This window comes from Macrotis lagotis, chromosome 1 (assembly GCF_037893015.1).
Source record: "Macrotis lagotis isolate mMagLag1 chromosome 1, bilby.v1.9.chrom.fasta, whole genome shotgun sequence".
NCBI classification, from domain to species: domain Eukaryota; kingdom Metazoa; phylum Chordata; class Mammalia; order Peramelemorphia; family Peramelidae; genus Macrotis; species Macrotis lagotis.
Genome location: NC_133658.1, coordinates 843700771 through 843716399, shown reverse-complemented (window position 1 = coordinate 843716399; position 15629 = coordinate 843700771). Strand labels below are relative to the sequence as shown.

The 15629-nt window shown below is 37.6% G+C and overlaps 1 protein-coding gene and 1 non-coding gene across 2 annotated transcripts; both read right to left on the bottom strand.

Moving 5' to 3' along the window:
* Window positions 1-6695: 6695 nt before the first annotated feature.
* Window positions 6696-7661, bottom strand: OR52W1 (olfactory receptor family 52 subfamily W member 1). The gene has a single exon (XM_074190905.1). The coding sequence runs from the start codon at window positions 7659-7661 to the stop codon at window positions 6696-6698; it is 966 nt and encodes a 321-aa protein (XP_074047006.1).
* A 7291-nt stretch (window positions 7662-14952) lies between these two features.
* LOC141510558 (U6 spliceosomal RNA) lies at window positions 14953-15056 on the bottom strand. The gene has a single exon (XR_012475025.1). It is a non-coding gene; the product is annotated as a U6 spliceosomal RNA (small nuclear RNA).
* Between the last annotated feature and the right edge of the window lie 573 nt (window positions 15057-15629).

Here is a 15629-nt window from a genome sequence, read left to right as displayed (position 1 = left end):
AACCGGCTCAAAGCAAATTCAATCTTTCTTATCCTAACTATTCATAACTAATCTCTAGTTTTCAATCCCTTATTACCATAGTTATTCAGTTAATTTATACCCTATAAAAGTTAGATTCTACAAAATCTCATCTTGCATTTCCTTTGACCAAATTTGAAGATACCCAATAAGAAAAAGAGTCAATTTATTCTTCTTAAAAACTGATGTTTCCAAGAATCATGGAAGTCAGACAGGTTTTACTTCTAAGTAAAGAATAAAGATAAGGTGAAACAGAAGTGTATTCATGAGAAGATTGTATTGAAGGTCATTCTCACCACCTGAGCATAAGAATATTTTATTTCTATTTATGAACAACAAAGCCCAAGATCAAGAGAAAGAGAAATTCCATTTAAAGTAATTGTGGACATTAAATGCTTGGGGATCTACCTCCCAAGGCAAATGAAGAAACTGTATGAGAAAGGTTTTCATAAGGAAACTTCACAAGAGACCATCTCTCACAATCATCATCATCTTCATCATCTTCATTGTCATCTCAGAATGTCAATGTTAAAAAAGTGTTCAATGTTAATAGTAATAGAATGTGTTTTTTTTTTTAGTTTTTTTGTTAGGCAATGGGGTTAAATGGCTTGCCCAAGGCCACACAGCTAGGTAATTATTAAGTGTCTGAGATTGGATTTGAACCCAAGTACTCCTGACTCCAGGGCCGGTGCTTTATCCACTGTGCAACCTAGCCACCCCAAGAATGTGTTTTGTATAGTTGTAATACTGTTCCCTTTTTTTGTCATGCAACATCTAGATCTTGACAAGAATAATAGCAAATCTTGTTGCATTTGAATATTAAGGTAAACTGAAAGACAATGGTCTGAGCTTGGTCAATTTATTAGTTAGGCTAACAATAAATTGGGTCAATGAATCTCTCAATCTAGGCAATATATAAATGTTACCTATTGCTTAGAGATCTCTCTCTGGACCATTTAGTACAATCATTTATTGCTCATAGGAAAGCTGGCTGTACTCTTTAATGAGAAGGTGAAGAGAACTGATGAAAACCCATCTAGACAAAGACTGAGAAAAATGACTATATAGCAGTTGTACTTTTTAATTGATATTTTATTTTTCCAAATACATATTATGAAAGTTTTTCAACATTTATCCATATGCATATGTATATTTTAAATTAAAAAATTTCCTTCCACCCTCCCTTCCCACCCTCCTCTCCTCAGTGGTAAACAGTCAGGTTAATATTGTACATACACAATCATGTTAAAAATGTTTACAGATTAGTCATTTTCAGCATGAGGAATTAGGATTAAGGGAGAGAAATAGATAAGAAATATTTTTTTTAAAAGTGAATGTATTGTTCATGAGTCTGAAGGATTTTTTTGTTTTTTTCTTCTTCCTCTAGATGGGGATAGCATTGCCCATAGCCTGTCTAATAGGGTTGTCCTAGCTCTCTGACTCCTGAGAGGAGCTTCATCCATCAGGGTTGATCATCTCACAATGTTTGTGTTAATGTGTACATTGTTCACTTGGCTCTACTTCCTTTGCTCAGCATCAGATCCTGTAATTCAGTCCATGCTTCTCTAGAGTCTGACCATTTATGATTTCATATGGAACAATAGTATTTTATAATATTCATATACCATAACTTGTTTAACCATTCCTCAATTTATAGACATTCCCTCAATTTCCAATTCTTTGTTACTATTTTGGAACATGTGGGAATTTTGCTATTTTTTAATGATTTTTTTTCTGGATATAGGCCTAGAAATTGAATTACTGAGTCAAAGCGTATACACAGTTTTATTGCTCTTTGGTCATAGTTCCATATTGCTCTCCAGAATGGATCAGTTCACAACTCTACCAGCAATGCATCAATGTCCCAATCCTCCCACAACCTCTCCAACATAGATCATTTTCCTTTTTTTGTCATCTTAGCCAAATTGATAGGTGTGAGGTAATAACTCATAGTTGTTTTAATTTGCATTTCTCTTATCAATAATGATTTGGAACATTTTTTCATATGATTATATATATAGCTTTAATTTCTTCATTTAAAAACTGTCTATTCATATCCTTTGACCATTTATCAATTGGGGAATGACTTGTAACCTTACAAATTTGACACAGTGTACAAAGACTTTCTGACCCAACTATGGAAGCTTCATCTTCAGAAGTGATTCATCTGGTAAAGATTGTGTGTATTGTTACAAGTATGAGAATTTAACCTAGAAGAAACTCTTATTCTGTCTCAAATTGCTACAGAGACCCTTAGGGTACAGATTCAACCTATAGAACAAGAATATTCTAGTAACCATTGGTTATGCCAGTCTAAACATAGATTCACAAGTCTATAATAATCCCAATGGTCAGCCCATACCAACTATTAAATCTGGTAGAGGAGCAGAGAACTCAGTTGGTGACAAAAGAACTAAACCTATGGGGAATAGGGTATGTCCAGGGAAGATGAGTCCTCTGGTGTGAGGATTGTCACACCATTTTTCAGGACATATTTGGTGTCCACCTGCTCCACATAATTCTCTGGCCACACCTTGGTAAACTGTTTTGACAGATGGAATAAACCAAACCAGATTCAGGTTAAGTGAGGGGTTTCAAACCTGTCAGTGAGTTAGGGTGGTGTCTATTCCTAGCATGTGAAAACTTTTCCTGGTGGAATGGGCGAATGAGATCAGTTTGTTCCAATGGCCATGAAAGCAGCTGAATCAGGTTCTGTGGAATGCTTAGAGTTTGGTGAAGATGTCAAGGTTATCCACTACATCCTGAACCATCACCAGTTGTCTTGACTATGTCTTGCCACTGGACTGTAATGATTCTGAGAGAGTGGGTCTGATGACTTCGTGCAACTCTGCCTTATTTAAATCTAATTTATGATGAATTAAAAGACACCATCCATGCCATTTTACCATTTTGACCTATCTTCACACCCCCAAATGTTCACATAACCTATTTGTGCCCTACTAAGCTTATATTGATTTGATCAACTACAATTGAACACACTGTAAGTTGACCCTAATGTAATGATGTCATTTTGGTCTTTTTCAAGAACGAAGAACAACAACCAACCAAACTTATCAGGTTATTCACTTGGCTACGTTTTGGTGGTACAGGTAAACCTGAAGATATAATTACACATGTATCTAGGTGTCAATGAGAAATGTCTTGAATGGGATTACATATTGAAATTTTACATGTGAATCATTGCATGTTTAAATACACTTATTTCTTATTTTGCTATTGATATTCAGCTGCTTTATGCTCAAACTATAGCAGTATCTGCTAAACATATATTTGCTAATGCATAAACTATATATATATATTTATTTATTGATAATATTGTTATAGTTAGTGTTTTTAAATTAGTCATTTTTGTTTTTGATTGATTATGGTGTTCTCTGGATTTGCATGTGTTTTTGAAATGTCCAAGTCTTACATCCGATATGTAGTTAGGCAGGTTGTCATTGTGGTAGTCTTTGAGGTGATAGACTATATAATGACATGTCTATTTCATGCACTGTTAATGTACATTTGTTTTATTTTCAACATACCATAGATTGGTTACACCTGGAAAATCACTTTTCTTATTTTAGAGTAGTGATGTTTATATTTACAATACATGATTACAGATGGCAGGCTTGTACAGTGTGCTGTTTGTAAGGGACTGCAAAGAGTTCCAGTCCAGGGGATGAATGAAACCTTTGTCTCAAAGGAACAATTGGATGGGACTCTCTCCTCTTTTGTGGAGATTGATTATGTAATGCCCCTTACTTTCATGAGGGGTGGAACTGTTAAGAGCTGGAGAGAAGAAAAATGTGGTGTCTCCTGCCTTCCAACTTTAAGAGAGAGGCATGTTGTTCCAACCTTTCTTCAGGTCCTGAGGGAGACAGGCTTTGGGAAGGAGTAGCTTTTAGAAGAACGGGCTGTCTCCACCGTGTTCCTATTTCCTGCTTCTTATATAAGAGATGTCAGAGAATTTCCCCTTGGGTGACATTCTAAGTCGAGCTGAGTTATCTTACTCCCAAAGGGAGAGAGTTTATTCACTCTGTGTACTGTCTGGTATATAGTCTCAGATGAATACTTTCTCTGGTTTCTGTTTTGCTATGGATAAATAGGCTTATTTGCTATTTTCTATATGTATTCACTGAAGAACAAACATATGGTGGGAAGGGAATCAAGCCTTGATTGGATATATAGCTTGGTGTCTGCTTCCATTAAGCGACACCAATCAGGAATGTAGTTTGAACCTAAAAATTACTTCCTCTAGACTGATAAAATTTAAGGGAAGAGAGATTCACACAAAGTAAAGATAAAAGTCTGGAGCAGAATAAATTATACTTCAGCTGATGTAGAAAAAGCAGGAGTAGCAATCCTAATTTCAGACAGAGCAAAAGCAAAAATAGACTTAATTAAAAGGGATAAGAGAGAAAACTGCATTTTCCTAAAAGGTGCCATAGACAATGAAGTAATATCAATTTAAACATATATGCACCAAGTGGTATAGCATTCAAATTCTTAGAGAAGTTAAATAAGTCACAGGAAGACATAGACAACAAAACAATACTAATGGGGACTTCAGGGAGACTCCTCTCTCAGAACTAGATAAATCTAACCACAGAATAAACAAGAAGGAAATTAAGAAGGTGAATAGAATTTTAGAAAAGTTAGATATGATAGACCTTCTCAGTGGTATATAGCATCTATACAAAACTGACTATGTATTAGGGCATAAAACCACCACTATCAAATGCAGAAAGGCAGAAATTTTAAATGCATCATTTTCAGATCATGATGCAATAAAAATTAATGAAATATAAACTAAAATTAATTGGAAACTAATTTAATTTCAAAGAGTGAGAGGACCAAATAGCAAATCATAGAAATAATAATTTCATTTAAGACAATGACAGTAATGAAACAATATACCAAAACTTGTAGGATACAGACACTAATGCTTAGGGAGATGATCTTCCCCTATCCAGGAAGCACCTTTACTGAGGAAGGGAGGGGGGAATTTATGTTTCCTCTACCTCTTCTTCAAAATACCATTTTGATATCTGGGGAAATATAGTCATGTTTTTTAGAATTTACACTCTGTACAGTAAATATATGACAGAATACAAGAGTTTTTTTTTAAGAGGTAATGGGGTTAAGTGACTCACCCAAGGCTACAAAGCTAGTAAGTATCAAGTGTCTGAGGCTGGATTTGAATTCAGGTTCTCTTGATTTCAGAATTGGTGCTCTATCCACTGTGTCACTTAACTGCCCCCTCCCATAAAAAAGGATTTTTTTTTGGTGGCAAAAGAGATTGATGAAAACATAAGTGCCATTTACATAGGGCTTAAAAGTTTGTAAACTAATTACATAGATTAACTCATATAAGGCTTATAGCAGCCTAAAGAAATAGATATTGTGGATAACCATCACCCCCATTTTACAGAAAGGGAAACTGAGTCTTAGAGGGATTAAGTGACTTACTTACCATGGCCATACTGCTAATGTACATTAGAAGCAGATTGCTAGCCCAGGTTTTCCTGTCTTAGAAGTTGTACAGAATTTCCTGTTTTGTATAACCCACTAGGGCAGCTAGATAGCATAGTGGATAAAGCACTGGCCTTGAAGTCAGCAAGGCAGAAGTTCGAATCCAACCTCAGATACTTGACACTTATTAGTTATGTGACCCCGGGCAAGTCACTTAACCCTGATGACCTCACCTCCAGGGCCATCTCCACTTGTTCTGATTCATATCTGGTCCCTGGATCCAAATGGCTCTGGAGGAGAAAGTGAGGCTGGTGACTTAGCACAGCCCCACCCCCAAATCCAATTCTTATGCTTGTCATGGCACATGTCTTCAAGAAAAAAAGACACATTATCATAACCCACTGGGTTCCCATTGGCTGAATTGTGCTATTATGATGCTACCAGTTGTTAGACAAGTTTGTTGAAATAAGATTCCAACAATAACCCTAACATTTCTCAAAGTTTTAAAAATCATTTTACATACATTATCTCATGTAGTTTTTTTGAGGAGGTCTAAGTAGGGATGATTACCTTCATTTTAAAGATGAGATAACAGACCTGAAGAAATAAATTTTTTTGCCCAAGGTAATAAAGCTAAACCTGGGTGAGGACTATCCGATCTAAGATTTTCTGACTCCAAGTCCAGAGTTCTTTCAATGTGAATGTCACCTTCTATGATGAAGCTCAATAAATCAGTCAATCAAACTTTCCAACAGACCACACAACTTTTGGACCTTGTAGTCCCTACTCTTGAGGTGTTTTGCCTGGGGAGAAGGGACATGAGTCCATTTATACATGTACATGAAAACAAAAAAGAGTTTCATGACCAGTCAGACCCTAGATGCACAGTCTAAGGACAGGAGAATTCCTAATGCCTGAGGATAGGGGAAGGATGAATAACCAAGGTTTCTGGGGCAACTTAGTTCAGACAGTTTTCAAAAGAGGTGAGAAATGGGGCTTGGAAGAGTAAAGGTAGGAAGGGCAGCCTAGTTAGGACTGGGCAAAAGCTCAGACTTATTTTGTAGGTAAGCTATAGAGCCTTGAAGGTCTTATGACATCAATCAGTTGATTAGATGGTTGATGTAGGCAAGGGCCAAGGAGTAGATACCTTAAGCCTTTCAGATTGTTCCACAGTCCCCAATCCAGACTCTTGGTCTCTATCAAAGCTGACCCTTCCAGGGTGAGAAGAATGAGAGCAGCCTGTCCCGAATCTGTTTGGTGCGGGCACCATAGATGAGTGGGTTGAGGGATGGAGGTAACAGCAGGTAGATGTTTGAAAGTAAAATGTGCACTGGACGGGGTACAGTTCTGCGCCCGAATCTATGTGTGAGGTAGGAGAAGAGGCCAGGAATATAGAAGGCCAGGATGACACAGATGTGAGAACTGCAGGTACCAAAAGCCTTGGTCCGGGCCTCTCTAGTGGGAAGCCTCAGCACTGTGCGAGCAATGAGGCCATAAGAGCCTGCAATGCCCATCACATCCACTCCTGATACTCCCAGAGATAGTGCCAGCCCATAAAGGTTGTTGACTCTTGTGTTGTCAGCTACTAACTCCACCACTGCCATATGTTCACAATAAGCATGGGCCACAGCCTTCATCTGGAATTGCTTGAATCGAGCCACCAGCAATGGGAAGGGCACCACAATGGCCACAGCCCGCAACACTAATGCCACAGTGACCCAACCCACATGGGCACCTGTGACCAGCGTTGGATAGCGTAGTGGATTCCCCACGGCCACTGCCCGGTCACAGGCCATGGCAAGTAGGACACCTGATTCCATGGCAGTCAGGGCATGGACAAAGAACATTTGGGTCAGACAGGCAGCATAGGGGATGGGTTGGGGCCCAAGCCACAGGATGGCCAACAAGCCTGGGGCCACAGAGGAGGCCAGGCCCAGGTCAGTGGCAGCCAGGGTGGCTAGGAGTAGAAACATGGGTTGATGCAGTGTAGTATCTACCTTCACCATGGCCAGCAGAGTAGCATTGCCAAGCAGAGCTAGCAGGTACATGGAACCAAAGGGCACGGAGAGCCAGGCATGCATGGTGCCCAGGCCTGGGATGCCTGTTAACAGGAAGGAAGCTGGGCAAGGGAAGGAGGTGTTTGACAGTGGGAACTCTTCTGTCATCTCTGATTGTGGCTGAGGCCTGAAGTTAGAAAAATGAAAGGAAACACTATAAAGGAGACACTGAATTGGAACTCCAGGCTGGGATGGCAGTTAAATCTCAGTTCTGGATTGTTCATGACCTTGGACTGTGGGAGCTGCCTGGGTTCTGAAGGGTCCTGTTTCTGTGGAGAGAGAAGTGAAAAAGGATGAGATGAGTGGTCTCTGTCCAACTTTAGAGAACTCTAGTAACTAAGACTTCCAGGGGGATATGCTAATTGGCTAAGTTAAGGGCAGATGGGTTGGGGGCAGAGTAGGGTCTATAGTGATCAATGCCCAGTACTAGGAAGCCACTATTGTTCTCCTTCTTCATTCTTGCCCTTGAATTATTGATTGTTACCGAAAAAAGTTATGAAATTAGATGATTGCTACCATAATAAATTTATACCTATTAACTGCAGCTTGATAATCCTTTGTTGTCATATTCTACTTAGATCCTCCACTGAGATTGTGCCTAACCTAACCTCCAATTTCCTTAAAGAATCTCATTCTGCTCCAGGCTCCTCACTCTTTAGCATGACTGACTTCTTTATCAAGAAGAAAGAGGTTAGCAGAGATGAATTTCCTCAAATATTCTTTCTGCTTCCTTCATATCTCAAAAATTCTTCTGCTTGCTTCCATTACTTTCCTCCTTTTTCTGGTCTCAGAGAATAAGGTAGACTTACTAACTCTGTCAAGGAGAATTTCTTCATCTATGCCTTGAAGATCTATAGGACCTAGATACAGTAATTGCCCTTCACCTGTCTCCAAGTCCTTACTACCTAAATTATTCTATGATACAACCTTTCAAATGTTTGAATTTAAACTACCATGCTCCCTCAAATCTTTTCTCCAGGCTAAACACCCCCAGTATCGTCAACAGATCCTTGTAAGGATCTTTGTCTATTATCCTTGGTGTCTTTTGGATGAGACCCAGTTTTGTCTCAAAAAATCTCATGTCCGGAACTCAAAATAATACTCAAATTATGTCTGTTCCAAGGAGAGCTCTTTTCAAGACTATATTACCTGCCTTGTTGTGGACATTGCACCTTTTTGGAAAGCATTGATTATTATGCCATGACTCATATTGTACCTTCAATCTAACTAAACTCCTTAATTTTTTTCACATGAAATATTATCTATCCATAGACAATTCTGTATTTGTACAGTTGTTTTTATGAACCTAAGGGTAGGGATTTTATACAGGTTATCCCAAAAGTCTTAGTTCAATTGTAAGCTTTGGTTAAAACTGCAATAGGATACTCTGTTTTTCTGAAAATTTAATCTTTTTTCACTGGAAAGAATTGTGGAACTGGATGATAAAGGCTCTAAATATTAGGCCAAGGAGTCTATATTTTATCTAATATTTAATGGATAGTCTTTGGAGACTTTTGAGCAGACATGGCACAGTCAGACTTATGCATTATGAAAACTATTTTGACAATTCTGTAATAGATGGTCTGAAGAGAGGAGAGTTAGGCTAAAGTAGAAGCTCCAATAATCCTCTAGGACCTGGATGATAGGCTATGAGGACTAAAATCAAGGTGTTGGCATTATATGTAGAAAGGAAGAAGTAGAAAGATATTGATGACATAAGAGTAGGGAAGAGTGAAGATTAACTATAAGACTTCAAGCCTAGTTGACTGGGATGATAGTGCCATCAATACTTGTGAAAGTTAGCAGGAGGAATGGTTGTTGGGTGGAGGAACTGAATTCAATTCAAGAAGAACAAATTGTCATTTAGTATATACTATTTCTGACATATATATTACAATATGTATATATGCATATTATAATTAGTCTAACTCATTCCTGAATACCTTCTATAACATCCAGATCAGTGGGCCATCAAGCACCAGACTGAAGATCTTCAGTAAAGGTGCATTCCACTTTTGTACATCTCTAATTGTTTGGCACTTTTCCTTCTATTAAGCCTAAATCTACTTTGTAGCTTTCACCCATTTATTTTGGTTCTGTCCTTTGGGACCAAGCAGAGAAAGTTCAATATCTCTTCAATATTATATCCCTTCAAATACTTGTGGACAGTTTTTATGTCTCCTTTATAATTTCTTCTTTTTTTCAGGCTAAATGTCTACATTTTCCTCACCATTCTTTCTTGAATTGCATGGTTTACAGTCTTTCTACCATTCTGGTCATTCATTTGTCTCTGGATGCATTTGAGTTTGTCAGTGTCTCTTCTGAAATATGCATCCAAAACTAAGAATGAATAATGCATATTGTTGATCTGAACATAAACAGACTCCTTTGCCATTTTTACCTCCTTCATTCTGACTACCACAGTCCCTTTAATATAGTCTAAGATCACATTAGCACTTTTGTTTGTGGTATTATACTACCTACTCATTTTGAGCTTGCAGTTCATCAAAGTACCCAGATCTTCTGCATATGAACTATTTTATTGTTGTAATACTGATCCAATGAGCATCTGAACAGTTAGCTTTTTGAACCCGTGTAGTAATTTGAATTTCTCCCTATTTAAATCTAACTTATTAGATTTGTCCATTGTCATGGTCCACTGAGATATTTTTAAATTTATATTCTACCACTCAATATATTGTCTATGCTTCTCAGCTTTGAAACCTCTTCAGATGTGATAATAATGCCATTTATCCAGCCATCAGTTATAAAAATGTTCAACATCAGACTAAGGATAAATCCTTGGGGTTTGCAATTAATGAATTCTTTCTGAGTTGTATGTATCCATTATGCATTTCTTTTTGGTTATGATCATTCAACAAGTTTTCCAAGTCATATAACTGCTATCAATGATCCAATATCCTTCTATTATGTTCAAAAGAACATTGTGTGAGATCTTACATGTATACACATGTCACTTTAGGGGCACACTAAGTAAGTGATTCTCCATTCTACCAATCTAGTAATCCTGCTCAAAAAAGGAAATGCAGTTAGTATGACTAAGAACTGTTTTTACTGAAGGATACTGTCTCTTAGTAGTCATTGCTTCTGATTTTAAGTGCTTATAAACCATCACCCTTATAATATATTCTTGACTTTTATTATATGAGAATTGAAATAAAGCTTTCTATCTTATATCTTGAAGACAGCTTTTTCACATTATTCCCAGTTCTTTCACACTTCTCCTTTCTTCTGTCTTGTACATAGAGTAATCTTTCAGATATGGGTCTTATCATGTCTCCCAATGTGTCCTCTCCCTACCCCCATACTAGCAAAATGAAGTCCAAAGTATGCAACATTGATATTGCTGTGCACACTGAACCATTTGTTCCCTATCTTTCTTTCAGATTTATCACATCCTTCTCTAAATCATAGGATTTAGAATCATATTGTTTATTCCAATTCCTTCATTTTATAAATGAGAATACTGAGTCAAGAAAGTTGAAGTAACTTGCACAAGATCACTGTGGTGTCAGAGTCAAGATTCAAACCCAGGCTCTGAGTTCAAATTTGTACTTGTTCAGACTTTGTTCTTTGGTTATTTTCAGTTGTGTCTGACTCTTCATGATCGCATTTGGGGTCTACTTGGCAATACACTGGGGGTGATTTGCCATTTCCTTCTCTAGCTCATCTGGGACTAAAGCAAGTAGGGTTAAGTGACTTGCTCAGGGTCACTTAATTAGTAAGTGCCTGAGGGCAGATTTAAACTCTGATCTTGACTCCAGGCCTGGCACTCTATCTACCTAACTGCCCTTCTAAAAATTAGATTATCTAAAAGCAGACTAGGCTTCCTTGGGAGATAGTGGATCTCTAGTCAACTGAGGTCAGCAAGTATAAAGACTGGATGACCATGACTTGAGATCCCTTCCAACTTTAGGGTTTGGTGATACTGGGATTTCTCACAAATAATATCTAATCTTTTTGTGAATAATGAGGAACTAACAAATTCTCAAGGCAACCCATTCCACTTTTGGGCAACTATGATAGTTAAGAAGTTTTTTTTTATTTAGATGCCAAATCTGTCATTGCAACTTCCTTTATTCTTTGAAGACAAGAAGACCAAATTGAAATCCTCTCCCAAGCCCTTCAAATATTTGTTTATAATGATCACATCCCACTACAAGTTTTCTTATCTATAGTTTAAATATCCACTTCAATATATTTCTTTTCTGATCTAGACTTGGACTGATTTGGGGTAAAAAAAAATCAGGAACCATCAACAGACCTATCCCTTCTCTTTGTTTCTCCTCCTTCATCTTTTATCTTCCTTCCCCTCTACTATTCCTTTTCAGGGGATCCCACTAAATAATAGCTAATTGATGGCACTTATATAGCTCTTTAAGGTTTGCAGAGTGCTTTACAGTGATCTCATTTGATCCTCACAACAACCCTGGAATGTAGGTGCTTATTCATATTTTACAGATGAGGAAACTGAAGCAGAGGTTAAGTGACTTCCAGGGTTGCATAGATAGTAAGCGCCTGAAGTTAGATTTGCACTCAGGTACTTGAATCCAGGTCATTACTCTATTTCTTTTCTTAAGATACATCATAAGAGACCAGGAATAGAGAACTAAAGAAGAGAAAGAGATCAAGGAGAGGAATGGACCTGTATTCATGCAGGGAAATGAGGGAGGGAGGAAGGAAGAGAGAGAGGGAAGGGAAGAATTAAGAACTTACCCCAAAGCAGTAGTGGCAGAAGCAATTAGAGAACAATTTCTGAGGCAAGAGTGGTTTGGAAAGGGGAGTTGAGACAAGGGAAGGGGACAGGGATAGAGTAAAGGAGAGTAGAAAATAGAAAATAGTCCATAGGATTATGAAGGTGACACAGGGTTATGTTTTGGCAAGAGACCCAGAGATAGAGCTGGGTTCCAAGAAAAAGAAGCCAGGTGTCTTTATGGCCAATGGTTATTAAGTCGTTCTGTCCCCTGGGGTCTCTCCCTTTTCTCAGAAAGGGTTCCCTAGATAATCTTTACCTAATTCTGTAGGTCCTTAGTCCTTGGAAGATGGAAAAATAGGGAAATATAATAATAATAACAAAAATATTGCAATTATTTTATTATAAAAGTCAATTAGTTATTTAAATATAATTTATTATAATAGCAATCAATTATGTGATTATCATTATTAATTAAATATACCTTAATTTCTACAAATAATAACAGTATTTATATAGTGCTTTTAAGTTTGGCAAAACATTTTACACACGTCTTATTTCAACTTTACAACTCTCTGTGGTAGATATTATTACTGACTCCATTTAAAAATGAGGAAACTGAGGCAGCAAGAAATGGGGCTTACACTCTGCCTTACAACTACAAGTGTCAGAGACAGAATTTGAAGTTCAGTTCTTCTGGCTCCAAATTCTATGCTGTGAACTGCACCATCTAGCGGTTTCAAGTAAAATTGCACCTTGCAGTTTCTAAAATGCCTCCAAAGATATTGTTGTGTTTGATAGTCACACAACTCCACAGATTAAGCAGGGTGAATATTAGAATTATTGGCTCAAACTCTCTGAACAATAAAAAAGTTTAGAGATTATTAGTCACACACTATCTGAGGCATGAATTCTGTCTACAATATCACTAACTTGTAGTAACTCTTGCCTTTGTAGGATAAGGATATTTAATTTCATAAATGGCCATGGCCAAAGAATTCATCACCATGTGAACAGCCAGCTGGTAAAGAGCTGCTCTGTCTTTAACTAGATCCATCTTCAGAGAGCAGGCATGCATAGTATGTCACCTAGAGCATATTGCACATTCTACACCTCTTCAGGTTCCTCTCCCGACTTACTCTGTTGGGTCACAGAAGCTTCTTCACTCTGGAAATTCATTCTAGTGCTAAATTTATCCCACTGGAAGTATACTCTGTCCCTATGACCCCTTCCTCTGTTGACTTGTTCCTCCCAGAATCTTCACTTTAAGGAAAGTATCCAGGACAATCATATCTTCATTTCTCTCCAGCCTCCATTTCTAAGTCTTTGGATTTTTTTCTATCATGTTCCTGTTCTTCCCCTACCTTTCCCTCTTCCTTTTTGGTATTATCTTTACCCATTAGAATAATTTCCTTCAGGGTAGAGAATGTCTTTATTTTTGGTTTTACTTATATTCCTAGTCCTTCAGTACCTACACAGACTAGATTTCCTGGTGGAACCAGTTAGAATTTGCACTCTCTGGTATGGCCTTTGAAAATTCATTTCCCCTGTTTTACAGAGGAGGAAGCTGAGGATCAGTCAACAAAATGACTTATTTAGGACTATGTAGCTGATCATAGAACCAGGACTGGACAGAATCTCAAATTTTCCATTATATCATGCATAAATAGGTAGGTAGGTCTTACACAGAAGAAAAAAGTTAGACTCTAGTATTCAGGGGAAGAGGAATAGACATGATGATGGGAAGTGAGAGAAGAAAGAAAAAGTTCGCATGGGGTGTATTAGAGCTAGGGTTGAAATTGAGTTTTTCTGATGATAAATTCTGTCTTATTTTTTACTGCATCATGCTTTTCAAAGAGAGGAAGATGGCATTGTGGATCTGATGGACACATATTTCCTGATCAGTCGAATGGGGGCAGCACAGTCACAGGAATCATAGATTTCTAGGCAACCAGGAATTATCCTGAGAGGACAGACTAGAAAAATTGGTGATTTCTGGCTGCCTCTTCTCCAGAACTCTGAAGCTTCTCTCTTTAGGTTGCTATTTGGAAGTCTGTTCTGAGCAGAGACTCCTGAACCCTTCTGCCTGAATTAGTAATACCATTGTCTCTGGGGACCCTTTTGAACCACGATAATTCATGGAAAGGATGGCAAAAAAGGGTCTTGAAGGAATGACTCCACATTTTCTTTCAATTTTCTTTTAGAGAAAACCTCAGAGCTTTTAGTGAAGAAGAAATAGGAAATTAACCACAAGATTGAACATCTAGGTGTTACAGTGGATAGAGCTCTGGATTTGGGATTAGGATGACCTGAATTTAAATATTTTCTTAGATACTTATTGGTTATATGACTGAGATTAAAGCTTTTAACCACTCTCAGCATCAGTTTCCTCATCTGCAAAATGGGGCTAATAAATAACACCTACCATTCAGGGTTCTTGTGAAGATAAATTGACATAATGTGTTTAAAGCACTTGGTAAACCTTGACAGTCTATGTCAATGTTATCTCTCTCTCTCCCTCTCTCTCTCTCTCTCTTTATTCTCTCTCCATCCACCTATGTTTAACTTTGTCTAATCAGAGCAAATGAAATTAATGAAATGTCTTCTCCCCTCATTCCTTCCCTTGTGTTTGTATAATTTTCTTTTTTTTTGAACATCGCAATACTGAGAAATATTGTCTCTCCTTTCCTCATTTTTTTCTTCATGAATTTGTGTATCATCCTTGTGTAGGGGTCATGCTAATCTCTGTCTCATTACAATTTTTGTATATGTGCTGCTAAAGTAAGCACTCATTTTTCTATACTGAACTTTTTTCTCTTTTCTCTTTTCTTTTAAAATCCACAGAATAGAATAAAATCTCATCAGTTACTGTGTTTGTCTTTCTTATTTTCCTCTATGACTCTCAAAATTAGTGGGATTCTGTAAGGTTATTTGTCTAGTTTTTGGATAGCAGTCATAGTAACTTGGTACACTTTAATCATACTTTTTAAAAATCTGGTAGAACCTGATCTTACCAGTCAATAAAAGAAAGTGAAAGACTAAGTCTTTGTTGGGGAAAGAACTATTTCATTCAGAACAATATATAACAGAGGCATTAGAGATGCACAAATGAATTGGTGGGAAAGACCTGGGTCAGGGAGTGAGAAGTCTTTATGAATTGTAGAGAATCAGGAAAGTTTTCATGGAAGAGCTGGTGTCTAATGGAGCTTTTAAAGAATGATAGGGGGGCAGCTAGGTGGCACAGTGGATAGAGAACTGGCCCTGGAGTCAGGAGGACCTGAGTTCAAATCCGACTTTGGACATTTAATAATTGTCTAGCTGTATGGCCTTGGGCAAGTCACTTAACCCCATTGCCTAAAATA

Bases quoted from the DNA above. Each gene is read 5' to 3' on its own strand.
- OR52W1 (XM_074190905.1), bottom strand. From the start codon at position 7,661: ATGACAGAAGAGTTCCCACTGTCAAACACCTCCTTCCCTTGCCCAGCT.